Source organism: Oncorhynchus keta, unplaced genomic scaffold (assembly GCF_023373465.1).
Source record: "Oncorhynchus keta strain PuntledgeMale-10-30-2019 unplaced genomic scaffold, Oket_V2 Un_contig_14038_pilon_pilon, whole genome shotgun sequence".
Classification (NCBI taxonomy): domain Eukaryota; kingdom Metazoa; phylum Chordata; class Actinopteri; order Salmoniformes; family Salmonidae; genus Oncorhynchus; species Oncorhynchus keta.
In genome coordinates this window covers 911-17,386 of record NW_026278511.1, presented here as the reverse complement: position 1 = coordinate 17,386, position 16,476 = coordinate 911, and the positions used below count along the sequence as shown (strand labels likewise).

General features: G+C 45.2%; 1 protein-coding gene across 1 annotated transcript; it reads right to left on the bottom strand.

The window, feature by feature from the left end:
- Nucleotides 1-420: 420 nt before the first annotated feature.
- On the bottom strand, nucleotides 421-15,660 carry LOC118373883 (band 4.1-like protein 4B). The gene is made up of 16 exons (XM_052501647.1): nucleotides 14,340-15,660; nucleotides 12,290-12,394; nucleotides 10,549-10,591; nucleotides 10,013-10,091; nucleotides 9,674-9,718; nucleotides 7,755-7,807; nucleotides 7,523-7,643; nucleotides 5,258-5,345; nucleotides 5,092-5,180; nucleotides 4,918-4,987; nucleotides 4,512-4,681; nucleotides 3,574-3,686; nucleotides 3,381-3,411; nucleotides 2,106-2,139; nucleotides 1,814-1,908; nucleotides 421-1,574 (listed from the first exon to the last, which is right to left on the bottom strand). Exons 1-16 carry the CDS (start codon nucleotides 14,592-14,594, stop codon nucleotides 1,451-1,453), a joined length of 1,515 nt encoding a protein of 504 aa, XP_052357607.1. The 5' UTR covers nucleotides 14,595-15,660; the 3' UTR covers nucleotides 421-1,450.
- Nucleotides 15,661-16,476: the final 816 nt, after the last annotated feature.

The window sequence follows — 16,476 nt, the reverse complement described above, 5'->3', positions numbered from 1 at the left end:
CTGGCTGTTGTCGTAGTGTGTGTGTCTGCGGTGGCGATGGTGTATGCTTCCAGAGTACGGCGTCTCGTTCTCCTCAACACTGAACTGCTGCTCCCCTCCCAGGTCAGGACCACGCCGAGAGAAACTGGGGACAGCACATCACACTCAAACACACAGTCCAGAAACCCAGAACCAGACCAGCACCCTGTTCCACCTTCTTTACCACACAGTAACACCAGTTTTTAAAACCTCTCTTTGGTACACAGGCTGCTGAGGGGAGGGCAGCTCATGGAAACCACATTTGATAACTTTCTATGAACCCGTCTTCCCAAATTAAGGTACATTCAGCCACCTGTGCTTTGGTAGTCTGTGTATAGCACATCATTTTAACAGTCATTCAGTGTGTGTGTGTGTGTACACATGTACATTATTCAACTTCAGTGAAGGAGTTTAAGCAGTGCGTTTATTCAACAAGGCTGTAGCAACCAATCTAAGGCTGGTTGTGATAAGAGTAACAATTTTAAGGCAACAGGAAGTAATGTTGAGCATGGAGAGGATGTAAACACAATCAGCATTAACACAGGTAAACAAGGCCATCAGAGCCATTCTATGTATCTATGGGGGTTGATTCAGCTGAGTCAGAACCCCTCACACACAACATTCATGCCTCTGAAGAATAAAGGCAGATATGCAGCGATAGATGCAAGACTTCCATAACATGACATTGTAATGTATATATTGTAATGTATATATTGCTGATACGGATTTAACGAGAACATTTTCCTTCATCGTTTAGCTGAGATTTCCAAAGTAGCTATATTCCCCTACAGATGTAATGTAGAACCATGTGATCCCTAGTTAAAGCAGTTAATGATGACACAGACTACTTCACACACACTCAAATGATTGGCATCTTACATTCAAACAGTGAATCGTGAGCTAGGATAACTTTTGAAAACAAATTATTTGGCTTGCTCTAAAAGGATTTGGCTAAAAGCAAATCTACCTGCTAACTGGGCAGAAAATTAATGTTGCAGTATGATTGTTTTGTAAAGCATGAACGGAATTTCAATCTTACCCAGTTACATTTGAGGACGTTGCAGCATTCAGCCACTAAAGTATCAACAACAATTACATGAACTAACAAGGTACTGAACATCAAACATCATGGTCCAACCCACTCAGAGAGAGATCTCTGTGTTTAAAGTCTCTCTCTTTCTGTTAGGAGTCTCTTTCTGTCTCCACAGCATGGTGGTGATCTGATGGAGAAGACACATGGTAGACAAGGCTGGTGTGTAATGATGGTGATGAGGAGGAGGATGTATTTTGGTCCATGAGTCCACAACCAGAGTGTTTCTCTGTCTCTCTCCAGCTTCTGTATGCCAGTTGTCTCGTATGCATGTGTGTATGTGTTAGAGTTTAGATTTAGATGTGGGTTTGGGACAGGGCTGTAGAGGTTAGGGTGGAGGGGTCAGAGTGCAGTCATGACCTTGTCTCTGTACACCACACTGATGGATCCTGGGAAAGACCCGCTGGACCTCTCTGGTACTGACCGATGACTGGGCTCTTGACTCACTGCTACTGCAGCAGGCGCTCTGGACATGGGAAATGACACACACGGCACACACACACACACACACTGTCTAAATGATGCAACACATGAATGATGTAACAGTGATATGACGTGAAAGTGACATTCAAAAAGAAAAAGATAGCGGAGATACCCAAAAGCGAGAGAGAGAGAGCACCTCTGGAATGAGAACCCTGGGGGCTAGGGGGACTCACTATACACCAGTAAGAAGACAACAGTCTTACCTATGTCTGTCTGTCTCACCTGTGCGGGGATGTGTGTCCTGAGTGTTGTAGGTAGATGGGGGGTGTGAGGGCTGGGTGCCAAGGCTCGTGGGCTATAGGGATGTTACGCTGGTACTGAACAGAGATAGATGGAGAAAAAGACTGAGAAAATAATATTCAGTTGAATATTGCAGGTGCATTGCCATGGTAATCAGTCAAAGGTATCCACTGACGTTTCCTTTTTTAACCTTCATATCCATGAGGAACCATTGTGTGTGTGTGTGTGTGTGTGTGTGTGTGTGTGTGTGTGTGTGTGTGTGTGTGTGTCTTACTGGGTGTAGACTAGGTTCAGGGCTGGTGTGGGAGCTGAAACAGAACAATATAACTGCTCAATAAGATCACTAACCGAAACATATCTTCAATTTACATACAGATCATTAATAGAAACATATCTGTAATGTACATCTTGCTCATTACCATAGTGCTCTTTAACATGAATAGAGGCGAAACATTCAACTCCTCCAGAAAGGACTCGCACCACTGGACTTTCTCCACTTGTGTTACAGCCGGAATTAGAAAACGGATTAAATATGCTCACCGGCTTACATAAAACATCTCATAATGTCCAAGTGGAATTATGCTTTCAGAAATGTTTACAAATTAATTACAAATCAAAAGCTGCAATGTCTTGAGTCAATAAGTATTCAACCCCTTAGTTTAGGCAGCAAGCCAAAATAAATTCAGAAGTAAAAATGTGCTTAACATGTAAAAATAAGTTGCATGGACTCACTGTGTGTGAAATAATATATTTTTTAATGACTACCTCATCTCTGTACCCCACACATACAGATAATTGTAAGGTCCCTCAGTCAAGCAGTGATTTTCAAACAGATTCAACCACAAAGACCAGGGAGGTCTTTTACAATGCGGGTATGCTTGTAATTGTTAAGGACTGGGGAGTTTCAGGAAAAATAAGAAAATGTTAAGTAGCTAAGCACAGGAAAAATCCTAAAAGGAAAACCTGGTCAGTCTGCTTTCCACCAAACACTGGGAGATGAATTCACCTTTCAGCAGGACAATGACCTAAAACCAAATCTATACTGGAGTTGCTTACCAAGACAGTGAATGTTCCTGAGTGGCCGAGTTATAGTTTTAACTGAAATCTGCATGAAAATCTACGGCAAGACCTGAAAGTGAAAATGGTTGTCTAGCAATGATCAACAACCAATTTGACAGCGCTTGAAGAACTTAGAAAAAAATAATAGGCAAATGTTGCACAATCCAGGTGTGGACATCTCATAGAGACTTACCCAGAAAGACTCAGCTGTAATCGCTGCCAAAGGTGATTATAAAATGTATTGACTCAGGTGGTTGAATACTTACTTACCTTATCTAAACATTAGTGTTTTTATTTATTTTTTACAAATGTTAGAATTTTTCTTCCACTTTGACATTAGTATATAATGTGTAGATCGTTGACAGAAAGTTACAATTAAATCCATTTAATCTCACTTTGTAACAACAAAATGTAGAAAAAGGTCAAGGGGTGTGAATACTTTCTAAGGGCTCTGTACATGCTTGGTTGTCCTGTGCTCTCAGGGACCCACCTGATATGTGCTGGTTTGGCTGGAGAGAGGACTGTAGAGAGAGAGAAAGCCAGGTTACATCAGGTCAGTGAATCAAGCACAGGAGAATTGACATGAGAAACTGCCTGTATGGGTGTTTTACTGTATGGGGGAACTGGGAGCTGTAGGGATGTAGGGTATATGCTATAGTGTGTACTGGGGAGAATATACAAACCCTTGCCACCCAGTGAGTGAGTGCGGGAGGGGTATCTCTTGCTGGGTCGCCTCTCAAACGTACTGGCCCTCCTCAGCCTCCCTCCGTGGGTCGCCTGGTACTCAGTCTTTCCACTGAGAAGGAGAGAGAGAACACTTTAAAGGGATACTTCAGGATTTTGGCAGTGAGTCAGATAAACTCGTTGATACCATTTTTATGTCCCTGCTGGGAGCTGTAGGGATGTAGAGTATAGGCTATAGTGTACTGGGGAGAATATTCCAACCCAGTTTAAAGGAATTTGCTAACTAGCGTTAGCGTAATTGCTAACTAGCATTAGCACAATGACTAGATGTCTGTGGTAACTACTAGCATGCTAGTAGATATAGACTTCCAATCATGCGCTAATGCCAGTTAGCATTGGCTCGTGAAACTGCTGATTGCATCCATAATTAAATAAGATGATAAATAAAAATTGTATCGTTGAGTCAATCTGACTGAGGAAGTAGATAAAGGGCTTCATTGCCAAAACCCCCAAGATTCCCTTTAACGACGATGAACAGTAGCTGGCATCACTGTATTTGGCATGTCAGGATGTACAGAACATTTACATGACTCAACATACTGCGTCCCTGTATGTTGGTGATAGATGCCTGGAATATATCTGAAGAGGTCATTTCAGTTTGACATGTAAACAAACGGCATTTCCCTGTAACTATAGCTTCCATCATGTAACCATAGAGACAGAACTTGCATCTCAGATGGCGCACTAGTCCTCAGTTAGTGCACTACTTTTGACCAGAACCCTACCTAGTCTCAGAGTGCATCCAACATGGCACTCTATTCACTATATAGTGCACCCTAGAACTCTGGTCAAAAGTGGTGCACTATATAGGGAATAGGGTGCCATTTTGGACACAATCTCTGTTGTAGAGTTGAGTTTTGGTGCGAGCCCCACCCACCTGAACCTGAAACGTGATCCAAGGCGTGTGAAGTCACTGCTGGAGGCCTTCCCAGCTGTGGGCTGGCGCAGCCGGAAGAAGGCGTGACTCTCCACAGCACATTTCCACAAGTGTTTACACGTCTTCGAACTGTCCAACTGGAACACAAAGGTGTGCTCCTGCTCCCGCCCCTAAACACACAATAGCCAATCACAATCAAACACCACTCTGACAAAAGCAGTCCAAATATTTCAATGTCAATGAAATGGTCTCTGCTGTCAAGTCAAAAGGTGAAATAGGGGGCGATAACGTACAAGTGTGTAGCCTGTAAATGTGTGGTGGTGTGAAATGGAAATGGTTTTCTTTGCATATATGAGACACCCTCGGAGAGTGGGGTCATGGGCAGGGGTATTTGTGTATTGCTCACCTGATCGTCGTCCTCCGTCACCACTAGGGTGAGTCGACTCTTTTTGAAATCCAGGCGGGTGATCTTGGGCCTGGAACACACACACACAGTTGACATTGCAGACTACGCAGCTGTTTTCAAGAATATATCATTGTGTGTTTTGGAGTGTTCATGTCAAAGTGTGTGTGTGTTTACCAGAAGAAGAGGCCTATCTTGGTGGAGCCCTCAAACACCAGGATGCCAGTGGGAGTCAGACCCAGAGCGTACTCTGCTCCGTCCCTTCCCTGAGGACAACACACAGTCACACGCTCAGTGCTACTCTACAACATCAAACACAGACAACAGCAGCACACGCACCAACCTTGACAAAGTGCATGTCCACTCCGTACAGCTCCAGCCATTTACACTTGTTGAGGAAGCTGGTCTCTGCCTGGGATGGATCCTTACCCCTGGGGAAACAAAACCACATGCTCAGTCTCTAAGACACATACCCTGCCCTCTGGGTGGAATGTCCTCCATATTTCTTGCAGTAATCCAGTTCAGATGTACACAACAGATTAGGGCCTAGGGGTTTCTCTGGCCAATAGAGAGAGAGCGGAACTCAGTAGGGTTTCTCTTTGGTTTCTCGCTTTCACTGGTGTCATGTCAGCTCAGTGAGCCCCAGTGTATGTGTGTGTAATCTGTGTGCGTCATCTAATCTGAGATTGGAGCGATCATACACTAGCAGGGTTAAATACTGCCTGGATTCAATCAAGACGCTCCAGGGATTAATCCCTTGATCCGTCACACAAACAGAGAGAGAGGGAGATTTACATAGGTTTGATAGAGCACTAGAAAACACCAGAGTGATACACTCCTCTACCTGCGTGACGTTAAAGACCCAGACATTGTTCATGCGGTTATCACCTGTCCTGTGTTCTTATCCAGACACACCTACAGTCTGTTCAGACAGACACCAGTGAAGATGTCCTGTGTTCTTATCCAGACACACCTAGTCTGTTCAGACAGACACCAGTGAAGATGTCCTGTGTTCTTATCCAGACACACCTACAGTCTGTTCAGACAGACACCAGTGAAGATGTCCTGTGTTCTTATCCAGACACACCTACAGTCTGTTCAGACAGAAACCAGTGAAGATGTCCTGTGTTCTTATCCAGACACACCTACAGTCTGTTCAGACAGACACCAGTGAAGATGTCCTGTGTTCTTATCCAGACACACCTACAGTCTGTTCAGACAGACACCAGTGAAGATGTCCTGTGTTCTTATCCAGACACACCTAGTCTGTTCAGACAGACACCAGTGAAGATGTCCTGTGTTCTTATCCAGACACACCTACAGTCTGTTCAGACAGACACCAGTGAAGATGTCCTGTGTTCTTATCCAGACACACCTACAGTCTGTTCAGACAGAAACCAGTGAAGATGTCCTGTGTTCTTATCCAGACACACCTACAGACTGTTCAGACAGACACCAGTGAAGATGTCCTGTGTTCTTATTCAGACTCACCTACAGTCTGTTCAGACAGAAACCAGTGAAGATGTCCTGTGTTCTTATTCACACACCTACAGTCTGTTCAGACAGACACCAGTGAAGATGTCCTGTGTTCTTATCCAGACACACCTACAGACTGTTCAGACAGACACCAGTGAAGATGTCCTGTGTTCTTATCCAGACACACCTACAGTCTGTTCAGACAGACACCAGTGAAGATGTCCTGTGTTCTTATCCAGACACACCTACAGTCTGTTCAGACAGACACCAGTGAAGATGTCCTGTGTTCTTATAATAATAATAATAATAATAATAATAATAATAATAATAATAATATAATAATATATGCCATTTAGCAGACGCTTTTATCCAAAGCGACTTACAGTCATGTGTGCATACATTCTACGTATGGGTGGTCCCGGGAATCGAACCCACTACCCTGGCGTTACAAGCGCCATGCTCTACCAACTGAGCCACAGAAGGACCAGACACACCTACAGTCTGTTCAGACAGAACCCAGTGAAGATGTCCTGTGTTCTTATCCAGACACACCTACAGACTGTTCAGACAGACACCAGTGAAGATGTCCTGTGTTCTTATCCAGACACACCTACAGACTGTTCAGACAGACACCAGTGAAGATGTCCTGTGTTCTTATCCAGACACACCTACAGACTGTTCAGACAGACACCAGTGAAGATGTCCTGTGTTCTTATCCAGACACACCTACAGACTGTTCAGACAGACACCAGTGAAGATGTCCTGTGTTCTTATCCAGACACACCTACAGTCTGTTCAGACAGAAACCAGTGAAGATGTCCTGTGTTCTTATCCAGACACACCTACAGTCTGTTCAGACAGAAACCAGTGAAGATGTCCTGTGTTCTTATCCAGACACACCTACAGTCTGTTCAGACAGAAACCAGTGAAGATGTCCTGTGTTCTTATCCAGACACACCTACAGACTGTTCAGACAGACACCAGTGAAGATGTCCTGTGTTCTTATTCAGACTCACCTACAGTCTGTTCAGACAGAAACCAGTGAAGATGTCCTGTGTTCTTATTCACACACCTACAGACTGTTCAGACAGACACCAGTGAAGATGTCCTGTTGGATGGCATTTTAACTCACCTTAGGTCCACCCACTTGTTAAAGATGTCTGCCTCCATGGTCTCACTCTGTTTGGGTGTGAAGCGAAACTCTGACACCAGCTCAGGAGAATGCTCTAGAGGGTCACAGTCCCCCAGTTCACCTACACACACACACACACACACACGCACGCGCACACGCACGCGTTAGTCAGGTGTAAAAGAAACATGAATGCTGATTCCAGAGATACCGTAGTGTGTAAATCATCACCTACTCTGTAAGCAGTAGGCCCCCAGGTCTACTGAGACATCATATGGACACTTCAACCTGGAGGGAGAGAGGAAGGTTCCAGAGCAGAGAGATCACACCACACACACTGCATGCAGCGTTACTTCCAACACTATCTGTGTGTGTATGTATGTACAGTGCATTCAGAAAGTATTCAGACCCCTTGACCTTTTCCACATTTTGTTACGCTACAGCCTCATTCTAAAATGATTTTTTAATAAAAAAATGTAATGTCCTTATCATCTCACACACAATGACCCATAATGGCATAGCAAAAACAGATTTTAAAAGTATTAAAAGTATTTAAAAAATTAACTGAAATATTATATTTACATAAGTATTCATACCCTTTACTCAGTACCTTTGGCAGCGATTACAGCCTTTTCTTGGGTATGACGCTTCAAGCTTGGCTCACCTGTATTTGGGGAGTTTCTCCCATTCTTGTCTGCAAATCCTCTCAAGTTCGGTCAGGTTGGATGGGGAGCGTCGCTGCACGGCTATTTTCAGGTCTCTCCAGAGATGTTCAATTGAGTTCATGTCCGGGCTCTGGCTGGGCAACTCAAGGACATTCAGAGACTTGTCCCGAAGCCACTCCTGCGTTGTCTTGGCTGTGTGCTTAGGGTCACTGTCCTGTTGGAAGGTGAACTTTCACCCCAGTCTGAAATCCTGAGCGCTCTGGAGCAGGTTTACATCAAGGATCTCTCTGTCCTTTGCTCCATTCATCTTTCCCTAGATCCTGACTAGTCTCCCAGTCCCTGCCGCTGATAAACATCCCCACAGCATGATGCTGCCACCACCATGCTTCACTGTAGGGATGGTGCCAGGTTTCCTCCAGATGTGACGCTTGGCATTCAGGCCAAAGAGTTCAATCAGACCAGAAAATCTTGTTTCATGGATTGAGAGTTCTTTAGGTGCCTTTTGGCAAACTCCAAGCAGGCTGTCATGAGCCTTTTACTGAGGAGTGGCTTCTGTCTGGCCACTCTAACATAAATAACTGATTGGTGGAGTGCTGCAGAGATGGGAGAACCTTCCAGAAGGACAACCATCTCCACAGAGGAACTGGAGCTCAGTCAGAGTGACCATCAGGTTCTTGGTCACCTCCTTAACAAAGGCCCTTCTCCGCCGATTGCTCAGTTTGGCAGTGCGGCCATCTCTCTGAAAAGTCTTGGTGGTTCCAAACTTCTTCCATTTAAGAATGATCGAGGCCACTGTGTTCTTGGGGACCTTCAATGCTGCAGACATTTTTTGGTACCCTTCCCCAGATCTGTGCCTTGACACAATCCTGTCTCTGAGCTCTATGGACAATTCCTTTGACCTCATGGTTTGGTTTTTGCTGACATGCACTGTCAATTGTGGGAACTTTTATAGACAGGTGTGTGCCTTTCCAAATCATGTCCAATCAATTGAATTTACCACAGGTGGACTCCAATCAAGTTGTAGAAACATCAAGGATGATCAATGGAAACAAAATGCACTGGAGCTCAATTTCAAGGTCTCACAGCAAAGGGTCTGAATACTTACGTAAATAAGGCATTTCTGTTTTTTAAATATTTGCAAACATTTCTAAAAACCTGTTTTTGCTTTGTCATTAAGAGGAATTTTGTGTAGATTGACAAGGGTAAAAAAATAATGTAATTCATTTTAGAATAAGGCTGTAACGTAACAAAATGTGGAAAAATGGAAGGGGTCTCAATACTTTCCGAATGCACTGTATGTGTGTGTGTGTGTGTTGGGGAGGAGAGGTCCTTTTCTTTAAATTAGCAGCCCTCTGATGTTCTGATCCTGTACTTTATTATAGAGCTACACACAGGAGACACGACCCAGATGGAGAGAGAGAATGAGAGACAGAGAGAGTGAGATAGAGGTTTAGTGTGTGTGTGTGTGTGTGTGTTAGGAGCTGCTTACTTGCCGGACAGAATGTCTTGTCGAAGCTGCAGCACAAACAGGTACCTGGAACACAGACAAAAGGAGTGAGAATAAAACCACTGATGTAGAATCAATCTTTCTCCCTCTTTCACACTGACTGACAGACAGTCTCTCTCTCTCTGAAGAGGTCTCAGTCCATTTTGCCTTAATTAGTCTCTTCCCCACTGGACCAAAATCATTAGCTGCACTGCCCCCTTACAGCTCTACACTACACCGAGGAGGGGGTGAGATTGTGTGAATGAGACAGTATGTATACGAGTGTGTGTGTGTATTCATGTGTGCTAGAGTGTGAGTACAGGCAGCCAGTGGTGGTGTTACCTGGTGAACTCCTCATGTAGGTTATTGGGCTCTGAGGAGTAGAACTTCACCCTGAAAAACAGTCTGTATGGAGGACCATCTGAAAAAGAGAAACAGACCAAGCGAGAGAGATTCAAATATGCGAAAGAAGATAGTCAGGCCAATCTATCATTCTACCACATTGTATAATTTTAAAAAATTATTATATATATATTTTATATATAAATAAAAAACTCTGGGAACACCAGGCACTTAATTAAAAAATTGTCAGGAGACTCAGGTAAGAACCAGGCAGCCCTCTCTGTGAGAGGGGCGTTTCCTGACAAAGTAAACATTGGAGTCACCCTGCACCACTCACTAATCACCATGTTAACAGCTGGTAATGAACCACCTGCCTACACACACACACACACACACACACACACACACACACACACACACACATTAAGTAGAGGACACTACCAACAGTCTGGCAAAAGTAGCAGGCCTTCGCTTGTTATTAACTATACACCACACACACACTAAGAATATTAGATAGTGGGAGTGAATGGACTGACCTCTGATCTGTTTCTTTATGGGCTTGGACACATCCAGCCAGTGCTGCAAGAGACACAAAGAAGTAGACAACAGAATGTTATACATACGAGGGGTTACAACCATCCCAGCTCTGCAGATTGTGCTGTGAAGAGACAGAATCATTAGAGCATTTGTTTTGGTACTGTTCATATGCAGCTTGTTGTTGGTCGCAGGTCCAGGAATGGCCCAAGAATTGCAACATTTACCTGCAGCTAACACTTCAAATTGCACAGCTGGGTGATCTGAAAAGTCATATTCAATCAATCAATAATATAACACTTTGTCAAACTTGTTTCTTTAATTTACAATCTGTAGAAACTATGAGAATAGAAAGGTTCAGAACTTTTGTGAAACATCACAGCTGAAAAATAAATGGCAAATAGAAATCAAAACAGGATTGTGGTCAAAGACAGATGGGATGGGTTCAGAGAATGTATTTATTTATTAACCCTTATTTTACCAGGTAAGTTGACTGAGAACACATTCTCATTAACAGCAACGACCTGGGGAATAGTTACAGGGGAGAGGAATGAGCCAATTGTAAGCTGGGGATGATTAGGTGGCCATGATGGTATGAGGGCCAGATTGGGAATTTATCCAGGACACCGGGGTTAACACACCTACTCTTACAATAAGTGCCATGGGATCTTTATTGACTATAGAGAGTGAGGACACTCTTAACGTCCCAGGACACCCTACACAGGGCAATGTCCTCAATCACTGCCCTGGGGCATTGGGATACATATATTTATTTTTAGACCAGAAGAAAGGGTGCCTCCTACTGGCCCTCCAACACCACTTCCAGCTGCATCTGGTCTCCCATCCAGGACCAACACTGCTTAGCTACAGAAGCAGGCCAGCAGCATAACACCCTGCATCCCACTGCTGGGAGGGGGTTCCGAGATAGATGGGAGGGGTTCCGAGACAGATGGGAGGGGTTCCGAGACAGATGGGAGGGGTTCCGAGACAGATGGGAGGGGTTCCGAGACAGATGGGAGGGGTTCCGAGACAGATGGGAGGGGTTCCGAGACAGATGGGAGGGGTTCCGAGACAGATGGGAGGGGTTCCGAGACAGATGGGAGGGGTGAGTGGAGCTGAAGGCTGAGACTCAAAACAAACAAAAGATGACTATTGTAAAATACATTGTGTCCGTAATATGTATAAGCTGGAAGTAGAAGCCTAAGTGTTGTTGTCCATTACTTTACTCCAATTAGGGGAGGGGTGGTAGAGGAAAATAATAAAGGAAAATATAAAACGTGTATGGGGGATTGGAAATGATGCAGACAATTACATTGATAGAACCCACAATCTATCTGCAATACTAAAGCTGATCTATAACATAGAATAAAAAGTAGAGAGAGAGGCAGAGAGACCGCGACAGGCAGAGAGACAGCGACAGGCAGGGAGACAGCGACAGGCAGAGAGACAGCGACAGGCAGAGAGACAGCGACAGGCAGAGAGACAGCGACAGGCAGAGAGACAGCGACAGGCAGAGAGACAGCGACAGGCAGAGAGACAGCGACAGGCAGAGAGACAGCGACAGGCAGAGACAGACATAATATGATGGAGAGAGAATATGACAGATAGCTGGAGCATCAGATCAATCATTTTAACACCACACTGTGATTGATTTAACTAGTGTCATTACATCATAGGGAATCCCCTCAGCAATGGCAGGTTGTGGTGTGTGTGTGTTCAGAGGCTGTATGTATATCTACTCACTGAGACTTGTTCTGGGTCCATGAACTGCAGTCCAAAGTAGTCAGCCTCCACCAGGTCCAGATGATACCTGATCTGGTCAAACAGCTCCTGGCCCTTTGACCTTTTCTATTAAACACACACACACACATGTATTATAGTCACAATAGGGAGGCTAGAGAATAAACAGCCTAGACCTTGTGAGTGGATATGGAGCAGAATGAGTGTGGGTCATTACTGCATCTGGGGCAGAATCAGAGGGAGAAGACCTGAGGGAGAAGCCATAATTCAGGCCTTTGTCTTTGAAACACCCACAATCTATAGTGCCCTTGAGCTGAACACCCACCAAGATGCAATTTCTTTAACTACTAAAAAGCTGCACCCCTCAAAGTGTGTTTTTAAAAGAAAGAGGATAACCTTGTACTTTGTTCCCTGATAACAAGTATGAACCTGCCAACCTGTGTGTGTGGTTATGGAGTGGGAGGTCACAATAAATAAACTCTTGCCCTTCCTGTTCCTCTCCAGCTCTTGTCAAAGCACAGCACAACAAAACACACACACTCCCAAACCAGCCCCTACCCAAAGCCCTTTCCCGAGACAGACATTCCCCCTAGATATCATCCCCAAAGCTCCTGTGTAGATCTGGATTAGACAGCAGGTGCAAGTAAAATGGGACAAAGTCCACCAAGCCTAAAGAAAGGCAGAAAAGGTGAACACCATAGTTTTAGTACCCATCAAATCATCTCTAGATTTGTGTTTAGGGGGTAGTGTCTAGCTGAAAGTGCCTAGGGGCATAGCACTGGGGTGTTGAGGATGCTACAGCACCCCCTGATAAATCACAAGAAAAACATTTTAAATACCTAATATTTTTTTCACACAATGAAATGTCGTGCCCCTGGCCTTTACTACTTCTGTATGAGCACCCCCACCCCTAAACATCTTCCCATAGGGAGCAGGCCCTAGCAGGTCGATTTTGGATGAAGACAAGAGTTCAATTGAATTCATTTCAACTCAATAGACCTGTAGATGAATCCCTGAGGGAAGATTCAGCAGTCATGTTCAGGCTTGTTCCTGTTAGAGCGCTATATGGACTCTGGTTTCAGTCAGCTGACGTCTGGTGGCCATTAGCAGGAGCTAGTTCTAATTAACAAGAGAAATCAAAGGAAATAGTACTTACATACACAAGCCTGTATTCTCTAAGGCAAAGTTACAGCCTACTGTTTGGATTAGATTGAATGTGATATTACTGAATGTACTGTTTCGTTCTGAAGAGGATGCTTTCCACACACTGCAAGAAATCATCTCCGGAGTCAAACTTCATAAAGCACATTAACTACACCATGGCTCCACGCACCTGCAGCGCACTAATTTAACTTCAACAATTTACATCTTCACAAACAGTGAATTGCTCTCATGTTCTGATGTATTGTCTATTTGACAGATAATATTTTGCCTGATACAAATCAAACGTATTATCATAATGATAAACTACTAGCATCTCTACTGTAACATTAGGTCATAGGTTCTCCATCTATGACCTTTTGATTCCCTCAGCAGTCTGACTTCCTGTATGTATTCAAAAGGTGACTCATGAGACGGCTTCACTGACCACGATGACACACGCACAAACTCAACCTTTAAGATAAGAGTTTTAATACAACATGACACACACGTCTACGTCTCCCCTGGACACACACATTCTCTCTGTCACAGCGCCACGAGATAAATCACACCACTCCCTCAGAGACAAGAGAGAGACAGAGATAGAAAACTGAGGATGGCGGGAAGGAGGCAGAGAGGGAGGGAGATGGGCAGAGGGAGGAGATGGGCAGAGAGGGAGGGAGGTTTCTCTGAGGTAGGCAGCTTCCTGCCAACAGTCAGAATGGGGAAGTAATGTGGTGAATTGGCTAATCACAACACCATCTGTAGCCCTACCCCTAACTGCACAGAACACACACAATGACAGGTGTTAAACTCCATGGTGCTGAATGACCTAAACCATAGAAGAACAGTCACTTGATATTCTGCTGAGAGAATTATGTCTGAAAATAATATGGAGACACCACACACTCACTGGTATATCAACGTTAACGTCCGACCCATCCAGCAGCAGCACGCGGCAGGTCATTGCATCCTTGTCGGTCCCAGCCGCCGGGATGTGCACGGCTGCTCCCCCTGTCACCACGGCGGGCGCGTGGACGACCTGCTGTTGGTGCGCGAGGAGCGCGGGGTTCGCGGTTCCTCCTCTTCCTTTCCCGTCCCGTTCGTCCGCTGTCTGAAACCGTCTGCGCGAGCGATGGCTAAACGTCCGGCGTAGGAAGCCCATCATCTTTCCAATTGTTAATTCTACTCACAGCGCGAGCACCGTGTTCGGTGTCCACGGGGAGGCTTACTACACGGAAACAATGTGTGTGGCGTTTGTCCCACTGCCACCACCCCGGGGCGAAGAGTCCCTCACCGCAGGCACGGAGGCTTCAAGCTGCCGCTGAACCCTGAAATTCGGCAGCCGTGGGGATCTCCAGCAGCATAATTGAGCAGGACTCGACAATTCGGCATTAAAAAAAAGCAACCAGTTGCATTTCCAAATAATTTATTCTGTTTCAATAGTGAACTCACTCACGGAAGCACACACCCCCCTCTTCGTCTCCTCTCACCGTTTGTCCCCGCTCGCGCACCTGCTGTTGCACAGATTCTGAAATCCTGGAGAAATCTCGAGCAGCTCCAAGCGGGCGTCCCTATAGTCTCACATACCGAGGAATGAGGTTACAATCTCCCGGGACGCGCTTACCTAAACCCGTGGCCGGTATTATTTAATCCTCTCACGAAGAACCGAAACTGCTCCACCTCACAGGTAAATTAACCAGAGAAACTGGACAAACAGCATGCTTTGCGCCTGCGTAAAAACAACGCAGAACAAACTTTCTTTTTTTTTTATACTGGGGCCAGGTTGTGTCAGCGAAGCAGCGCTCCCTGCCGGCCAGAGGCGACACCACGGTCATCGCGGTGTAGGACAAACAGGAGGGACAATGTAATGTTGAGGACAAGCAAAAAATAATGCAATTTCAGAACAAACAGTTAGGATTATGGTTTAGCCGAGGGATTCAAGCAGAAAGAAACGCACACACCAGTGAAAGTGCAGAGAGTTCACCTCTCCTAAAACAAATATTAATTTGACTAACTCCGGATATCTGCCTGCTATGGTTGTTTAGTAGTAATGGCTACTCTGCCCCTCAAATCTATGATATCAGTAGACTGTACAACATGGTCTGGGACTTGTGTTGACACTGAACTGGAGTGTGCATCTAAGGCAGGTCACAGGAATGTGTTTAAATGGGGTCTAACTGCACTGCAGCCTGTAGGACTCCACTCCTACAATGTTTTGATATGTGCAGGCAACTCTACAGACCACAAATATACATACAAATGGACCTGGAACTGATATCACATATCTTTCATCTGTAAAATTCACTCTGAGAATGTAAGATACGATCAACTGACTTTTACCCCGTCAACAAACAGACAAAGAGCTCCAAGTAGATGTCAGTGTGTTTATTCAGTGTGTCAATAATTTAGGGAAGGTGGGAGCGGGTGTAGTGTGTGGTGGTTCTGGCAGTGTTCATCTCTACTGTGAATCCACTGGAAGCCTCAACACTCTCCCAACAATACAGACAGACGAGTCAATCTCTCTAGTCTAGAAAAGGCCTAGTTCTATAGCCTCCACTCAGGAGGAACTAGCCACGGGCCACCATTAGGAAGGCTATATAGCCTCCACTCAGGAGGAACTAGCCGAGGGCCACCATTAGGAAGGCTATATAGCCTCCACTCAGGAGGAACTAGCCACGGGCCACCATTAGGAAGGCTATATAGCCTCCACTCAGGAGGAACTAGCCACGGGCCACCATTAGGAAGGCTATATAGCCTCCACTCAGGAGGAACTAGCCGAGGGCCACCATTAGGAAGGCTATATAGCCTCCACTCAGGAGGAACTAGCCACGGGCCACCATTAGGAAGGCTATATAGCCTCCACTCAGGAGGAACTAGCCGAGGGCCACCATTAGGAAGGCTATATAGCCTCCACTCAGGAGGAACTAGCGGAGGGCCACCATTAGGAAGGCTATATAGCCTCCACTCAGGAGGAACTAGCCACGGGCCACCATTAGGAAGGCTATATAGCCTCCACTCAGGAGGAACTAGCCACGGGCCACCATTAG

Coding starts and splice junctions, on each gene's coding strand:
- LOC118373883 (XM_052501647.1), bottom strand. CDS start 14,594: ATGATGGGCTTCCTACGCCGGACGTTTAGCCATCGCTCGCGCAGACGG. Junction 9,719..10,012: donor CTACATGAGGAGTTCACCAG/GTAACACCACCA, acceptor TCTGTGTTCCAG/GTACCTGTTTGTGCTGCAGC. Junction 5,181..5,257: donor TGGACATGCACTTTGTCAAG/GTTGGTGCGTGT, acceptor TGTTGTCCTCAG/GGAAGGGACGGAGCAGAGTA.